The sequence below is a fragment of the Alligator sinensis genome, unplaced genomic scaffold, assembly GCF_000455745.1.
Source record: "Alligator sinensis unplaced genomic scaffold, ASM45574v1 scaffold97_1, whole genome shotgun sequence".
Classification (NCBI taxonomy): domain Eukaryota; kingdom Metazoa; phylum Chordata; order Crocodylia; family Alligatoridae; genus Alligator; species Alligator sinensis.
The window spans coordinates 3,320,990-3,329,145 of NW_005841921.1; the positions used below are offsets into that span (position 1 = coordinate 3,320,990).

General features: G+C 39.2%; 2 protein-coding genes across 2 annotated transcripts in view; both read right to left on the reverse strand.

Annotated features, from left to right (window-relative positions):
- Window positions 1-8,156, reverse strand: part of LPCAT2 (lysophosphatidylcholine acyltransferase 2) — a gene marked incomplete at its 5' end in the record, with an annotated part of 54,871 nt that overhangs the window by 3,699 nt on the left and 43,016 nt on the right. The window contains 3 exon segments of the mRNA XM_006019088.3: window positions 1,312-1,410; window positions 5,227-5,380; window positions 8,087-8,156. The exon segment at window positions 8,087-8,156 is cut by the window's right edge and continues 7 nt beyond it. Of these exon segments, the coding sequence (XP_006019150.1) occupies window positions 1,312-1,410; window positions 5,227-5,380; window positions 8,087-8,156 (323 nt within the window).
- CAPNS2 (calpain small subunit 2) lies at window positions 3,210-5,206 on the reverse strand. Its single transcript, XM_006019074.3, has one exon. It carries the CDS (start codon window positions 4,434-4,436, stop codon window positions 3,693-3,695), a length of 744 nt encoding a protein of 247 aa, XP_006019136.1. The 5' UTR covers window positions 4,437-5,206; the 3' UTR covers window positions 3,210-3,692.

An 8,156-nucleotide genomic window follows, 5' to 3' on the forward strand; every position in this document is an offset into this window, starting at 1 on the left:
TAGTCTGACAGAGGAAAAAACAAAACAAAACAAAAAAATCCCCAAAGCCGTGCACACACAAATTACAGAGTGATGCATCATTTAGAAGGAATTTTACTGACTTTGGGTGGTATGGATGATAATGCAAAAGGACTGTTCCATTCTTTCTGGCATGGTGGTGGTGAGGAGCTACACTAAAATCACCCATCTGGGAAATGCATTAGAATCAGAAATGAAAGGAAGAATGGCTTTAATCCTGCAAAAAAGGTTGCCATGGATAACATCATGGCGTCCAGGTGGGACAACTGCAAATGAAACTGTCTTCAATGGAAGCCAACAGAAAACTCACTGCAGTCAAAATAAGGCCTTAGTGAAAAGAACAGAATATTTTCTACTGAGGACAGTAATAATCTCCCAATTATGTACTTTAAAGTAAATGCAACTGTTAATACACTATTGCTAATTGCTCTGGTTTGGAAGCCAAAGACAAAGTGTTGTTTTTTTTAGTTTTGCTTCAGACAATCTTGAGCAACAGAACAACTCTGAGAAGTATAGCTTAGTTACTGAAACATGGCTGAAGGAGCTAATTTGCTGGAATACTCTATTAATATACAGAAGCAATAGGATATAACAGTTTTAACACAGGAAAAAATACTGGCTCTTTTTGAGTGAACACAGGTATTTCTTATGAGAATCCTGTTCAGGGTGAAAGTACGTCAAGTTCCAGTGTACTGCTAATACGTAAACAGCTGAACTGCAGACATAACGGATGGGCATTGAAACCTGTATGTCTATGATCTTAAAAAACAACAGATAAAAATGCCTGATAACTATGTTTGGATTTACTAGCCTTGCTCAGCAATACCATTTGGTTTTGAGAACAGCTAGACCTAGGTAGAGCTGATAGACAGAAGCCATACTGGACTATAGACCTCTGTATCACTCAGTCTTCGGGCACACAAATAAGATACTACCAAGTAACCTTGGGGTACCACCTTATGTTAACTTGCTTTTTTGTGCAAGCTTTCATTTGCTACCCTAGAATATTGGCAAAAGCACTTTGAAAAAAAAAATACAGTTGCTGCTGACTCATTCTTGGAGTTAGTTAGCCAGTTTTCAGTGGATTCCTTAGCACCATTGTGGTTTCTGAAGATTTCTCTGAGATTGACAGCTCTTTTCTTTTTCTGCTCTAAATGTCAATTGGTTTGATAGCATTACTCACATTTGCATGACAGATTGAATCTATAAATTCATGTTTGGATTTAGAAGATAACATATTTACAGTCAGTCTTGATTTGTCAGGTTTCCCGTCCTGTACTAAATTGAACTTACCTTAAATGCCATCTGAATAGTCTCTTCTGTGTTGGCAGGATTACAAATAACAGACAAACCAATCACATATTCTCTGAAATCTATAGTGCCATCTCCATTCTGTAACCAACAAGGCAGATAGAAATAGTTGAAGTTAAAAGGCCCATTGTATAATTCAGCTATACAATATGTAATAAAGCTTAGTTTAGTGTTTTTTCAGAAAAAATAAAAATAGTAATTTTGTAAAATATAAAGAAAAAGATCTTCAATAGTGTACTTTGAGAAACCATTTCTACAGATACAAAATAGGAACCAAAATTCAATTTTTAGGTGCCAGGTCACAAAAGGGTTACCAACTAAGAATAGACAGGTTTATTAGCAGGTTATCAACTGAAATTATTTTTCAGTATCAAAAGGGGACTTCCTCAAAATAAATGCAACAGTCAATATACTTCAGGCATTTGCCATCCTTTGAAGACCAACACAATGTCTTTGAACAAAAAATCAAAACTGTAAGAGCATTGCTTTTTTGAGCCAATTGTTTCCTGGAAATGTTAACAACATAACAGTTTTCAGCAAGCACAAAATAGTCAAGAAGTTAGTCCCCTTTCATTACCATGGTTTGAAGTAGGTTCTATATTCTATATCATGAGCTAAACTATAGAGATACTGAAATTAAAAGATAAGGTTCTATTTTATATTTGCAATTTTGGTCTACAATTAATCAGAATGATGGTATTATTCATTTAATTATTCATCAGAGGTCCTCTAAATATTCTTACTGCACACAGGACTATAGACTATATCACCAAGTGAAGAACTGCTTACAGTTTCACTGTAACTATTATTTCCAGAAATTTATAATGGAATGAGTTTAACTTCAGTATGACTTGGCTATTTTTAAAGCTTATTTAAGAATGAAAGCTGATTTAGGAAAGATCCAAAGGCGGAGAGTATGAATGAAAGAACTGTCAGGTTATGGAAAAGGAAAATACTGTAAATCTATTTTAAAGTAAATATAGACCGAGTTGTAAAAAATGGAATCAGAAATGGTTCATAAAGGGATTAATGCTTTAATTGTAAGTGGTGAACGACAGTGTTAATAGGTTGTAAATTATTTCTAGCCATGTGCAAACATACAAGAATTAAAATTCTTTGCAATTAGAAACATCTGATTCTAACCATTTGAAGTGTAGGTAAATACAATTATTATTTTTTCTTGTGACTCTGTCATACTAACCCCCATGATGCTGTATAATTTCCAGGTGTTTGGGGATTTTGTTGGTGACAGGAGAAACAGGAAATATATTGTTTAGGAAACTAAAAGGAGCTGAAAATACAAGATGTGTATGGCTGCTGACCAGGGAATGGCCAAGAGGAAAAGGTGTATTTGGATAGTAACAGTCAGCATCATTGGTCACAAGTACAAATTAGTAACCCAAATGTCCTTGTTACAATTATTTATAGCTCTAAAAAAAATGTTTCATGCTTGTCAAAGGAAAATCATTATTAGTCACATATGTTGCAACAGAGAGAAGCTCCTGCCAGATTCATCAAGAGAAGACTTGCCATTAACTGCCTTACTTTCATAAGATGATCATGCAAGAGGTTGTTTGTTGTATTTTCTTTCCTGCCCCTTCCCACACCTGAGATCTGATTGGCCTGAAGGAGATAAATTCTGAAGCAAAAAGCAATGTGGCAATAAAAGGTGTACTCTCTCATACTCCATCTTCTAACTTCTAGCCATCATGCTTCCCAAGGTAACAGCAGGATACTCAGATTTATGATTTGTGGAAAAATAGCACATGCTGTTTGTATGTAGTTAGCCTATTCTAACAATCTGGACAAATTAAAATATTTTAAGTCACTGTGTTTCAGCCTGCAATATACACTATACAAGGGGAAAAAATCAGGCTGACTAGCTCACTGTACTACACATTTGCTATATATTTATGATATACATATTCATTACAAGGCTTCAGGAAAAAAAAAAAAAAAAACTACCATGAGGCTCCTAGGAATCATGTTTCATGCCAGCAGGAAATAATGAAGCAGCAATTTATTGCTAATAATCAATGGATTTTCATTATCATAACATCACAAATTACTCTTCCTTCTTACAAATAACTTCTTACAAATTAGAAAGTTAGTTCACCTGTATTTGGTAGCAATATTGGCAGTCTGGAAATATTTTCTGTTTCCAGCAAAATATGCAATTATAAACATATACAAATTATGACACATAAATAAAAGACTTATGTACTTTCTGATAGCAATAAAACTTAGTCTGGCATACAGACAAGTGCTGTGAAAACAAGGAAAAAGGCTATGGTTAGTCAACAGAGGCAAAAGTTTAAGTCTGCAGATGTAGATCAAGTGGTGGCCCATTTCAGTGTTCTCTCTTAGGAGTACATGGTCATCTGCAGCCACTCTTCAAGGCTCATTTTGATCTGTCCATTTCCATCTCGATCCAGGGACTTAAAGGCACGGAACATGGCATCTAGCCGCACCAGGCAGCTGATAAAATTATTGAAATCCATACTCCCATTCTTATCGGAGTATCTACGGACGATCAACTGGTAAAGCTGTTCATTCAGCTGAAATCCTGCAGCCTTCAAGGCATCTGGTATCTGAACTCTCCCAACAGTCCCTGACTGGTCAGTGTCAAACTGTTTGTAAACACACTGCCACTTCTTGATGTTGTTCCACAGATACTTGAATTCCTCAAAGTCCAGTTTGCCTGTTGTGTCACTGTCCATGACTGCCACCATGCTCCGGCAAGTGTCCAGGCTGAAGCCCTCTGTTTTTAGGTCTTGATGTCTAGCAACAACCTTGTTCAGTATGTTCATTAGCTCTGTGGCACAGACCTCCATGTCATCTCCAGCTAGCTGGGCAAAGAGTCGACGAAACTGACTGACCTCTTCACTCTCACCAGCTTCCACATTTATAAAATGGCTGCGAGGAGGTGGAGGTTGCTCCGGAGTATACTGAGCCGCTGCTTCACTGATGAGGTTCACAAGTCCTCCAACAAGCCCTCCAAGATTCCCTGCTCCTTGTCCACCACCTCCTAGAAGACCCCCAAGGCCACGTACAAGGTCCCCTCCACCACCACCTCCTCCACCTAGTAAAGCTTTAGCAAGGAACATGTCAGTGGTTCAAAGTTGTTGGTAGATTATCCAGGTGAGAGCAGAAAATCCTGCTCCCTCTGACAGCTGTAAACGAGTCTGTACTGGGTGTAGGCAGACTAGAGTTTGTGTCTAAGACTAGAACTTGCCATGCCCATGCATGTCTCAGAGCTTTTAAAATGCCTGAATTCCCTCAGGTGTGAGCAGCTGCCCCCAGTTTCTAACAAGCCACAAAATGTTTATCTCCCCAGAACCAGTTTTCTTCTTTTATTTTGCAAAATCAGATGCATTTTCTTTGGTGTAAAATTGTTTTAGAGAGACTGAAAACCATACTGCAGATATTTCAACATTTCCTGGGAGATCTTTTTTAAGTACAGCATTTGCAGTATAAGTACTACAACACTGGAACAACCCACAGTCAAGGTTAGCCTAAATTCTAACTCTGAAGGTGTGCAGTTTAGGTTACTGGCACTGTATCTGTATCTACACTGCCCCTGCCTGGTATGCCTTTGACCTTGTCATTGAGTTAAGTCCAGCTCTGAGAATATGAGACACTAAAGTTCTTCATCCAGGTAAAGGCTGTATGGCCATCAGCAATACAAGATTCCCCAATGAGATCTGCCAATGGACCTTGGCCGTCATCTAGGATAGCCACAACCAAAACATTACTGGAAAGTTTTATATGAGACTAAATATACCCATAGCCTCTCTGCTCAGACTGAGTCCACTGTGATGCCCATTTCCCCTGCCAACATTTTAAATGGAATGTTAGAAACATATTCCCATATCCTCCAACGCAATAAATACTTACCCTATCAAAAAGTAAGAACAGCTCTCTGAGAACATCTGAAACAGGCAGCTTCAAGTAGTCTGCAAACTCCTCAATTCCAATTCTCCCCCCTTTGGAGGCACCTGCAATAGCAGCATATGTATCCAACTGGTCCCTGATATGATCCCATTTTAGACTATAAAAAAAAAAGGGGCACATAATTAATTCACCTGCAACAAATCTTACAATAGGTAGAATTTTATCAGCAAGAGAGTGATGTGCAGTTTTCTAAATAGAACACTGCATAGAGCAGGAGTAGACTACCCCTGAACGCGTGCCACGGCACGCAAAAACATTTTGGTGCTTGCACCTCAGGAAGGAGGAAGGGCTGTGCTGCCACAACAATTTTGCATGTCATGGTAGAAAGCAGAAACTCTTTACCTAAACTATTCCTAGAGGGGACTTGTGAACCAAACCTCAAATGCCTAAATAGCAAATTATGACATTTAACAGATGCAAAATAAATCAAATTTCATCTGTCCTGCTTTTAAACCAAACTTTTTCATTCCACTGATGCTGCCATTTTCAACATATAGTATTCTATATTCAATGGCTCCCTCATGGCTCCCCTGCCATTCACCCCTGGCATACCAACATCTTACAAGTCAAGGTCTCAGGTATTTTTGGCACTCTGCCCAAAAATGTTGCAAACCTCTGGGTTAGAGTATGAAAGCCATTAAAAATACTGCACTTCCAATCTGATGATTCAAACTGAAATGGAATTAACCTTCCACCCTACAAATGTCATCCCTTTTTAGGGCAAATATCTTTTTATTGGACCAATCGCATGATTGGGATAGACGTAGACAAGCTTTTGAACACAATGGAATGGATTTTATTCGAGATCTTTTGTATTTAAGACCTTTTCTAAGTCTCTCTCATCCATGCAGTTGGTCCAATAAGAGATCACCCACAGAAATCCTTGCCTCTTGTGTTGGCTACAAAGGACCAACTCACAGGATCATAATAAATTCTAGTTTATTGGATGGGATGTGAAGTTTCCAATAAAATCATAAATGCAAACTTTGAGTTATGGGTGGTACTGGTCACCCTAGCGCGCACACACACACACACACACACACACACACTCATTCAATCCCATGTAGTATAGTGTCTATAGTATAGTGTCTAGTGGCTGCTCTAGTGATAGTGAGCACTGGTGTCAGTATATCTACCTATCCGAGGCCCTGAAGTCTGCTGTTGATGGTCAGCTTCCTTCAAGCTGATGTCTTCTCCAGAAGGGGGTCACCTGCTTGTCCTTCTGTCTCAGCAAGTCAGGTGCTGGATGAGAGGGCACCACTGAGGGTCATGCTTCCCTGCCTTTTATACCTTTCTGGCAGACTTGTATGTTCCCCCAGCATCATCTTGGCTACCCAATCCAGAGGTCACTGTCCCATGTGGGTCTTGAGTAGTACCTGACAGCTGTTAGTTACAGGGGTCTCTGCCTGCTGGTACCTGAAGTTTTGGGAGTGCACCCTTGCCTTATTGACTTAATGGCTGTATTGTCATGGGTTACAGGAATAGTCCATAGGGTGAGTGCTCACTTCTAGGAATCAGTTCTTTAGCTTGATTAGCTTAAAATGGAGTTCCTTTGGCTAGGCTGATGATCATCATTCACTTGCATTCAGTCAACAGATTTTATCATTTTACAATTACAATTTCAGTTTTAGCAATGGTCCAGGGTATAACTTCATTCTACAGGGAGTACATCCCATAGGAGTTTAAAAGTATAAAATATAAAATGCAAAATGCCATGGTAAAGATGAGACAGATGAAATGTGAAAATGCACTGTGAGAAATACATAAAAATGCAATGTGAGGTTGTGAGGATCAAAGGCTACTGGGGACAGTAAGTGAGTTAGGTTAGCAAAGGATATATTTACAGTCTTTGCAGTGAATATTTTAGTTATTTTGTTTTCTTTAGTGACACTGATCTTAATTGATATGTGGATGTAGTTTCTAGGTTTCTCCAACAGAAAGCCACTTCAGCTTTCTGGCTTGCTCCAAGCCTTGCCACACCCGGGCCAGAAGGGAAATGTACAAAGGGGGCTTTCTGCTACACTTGCATATTTCTTCAGCCATAATGGCATTTGAACACAATCTTTTTTCAGGGTAATTATTATCTCAATACAGTATCTAGCACGAGCACTAAGGCAGCATTTTGAATCCAATTATCCTTCACTGCTTCATGTCAAAGCATTAACATATTAACTTTCCAAATGGAAGAGAGACACTCTGTAACTAACATTCAGGTAAAGTTCTGATATTAATACAATCTAGAAACTATCTTGTTTAGTTGGCAGAAGTTAAAGCATTCCACCCCAAAAGTAGGCCAGTAGCTAGGACATTAGTCTGGGGTTAGAGGAAGCTGGGTTCAATCCTCTGCTCTTTGACAGACTTTCAATATGACACACAGCAATTTCTCACTTGTATAGCAGGGTGCTGGGAGAGTACATTAAGGATCCTGAGGCACTCTGGGTATTTCTACACTGTGCCAATAGCACTCAGAGACAAATGCCCCCATACACATCCCAAACTCAGAAATGTGATGGTGAAGATACTTTGGGTCTATCTTCATCATCCACTTTTGAAACCTCTTTGTCCAGTGTGCTTGAGAGTGCTTGCAGGGGACGTCTCTGGCATATTTCTGAGTTTGGCTCACACAAGTGGCACCAGGTGGGCAGGGCAGGCTTGGAGTCTCCATCCTCAAGAGCACTGGGATGCAGCATAGACATATCTTGACATGCTAGTGTAACAGGGCTAGTAGCTGGAGAACCTGACACCACTATGTTGTACAGCTCTGCAATAATTAGTGAACTACAAGAAGAAAAACCTTTCTTACTTCAACTTCTTGCTAATTTTGGTAAATTCTACCAGCCCAGCATCCATAGGTAAGGTCAGCTGTCCTGCTG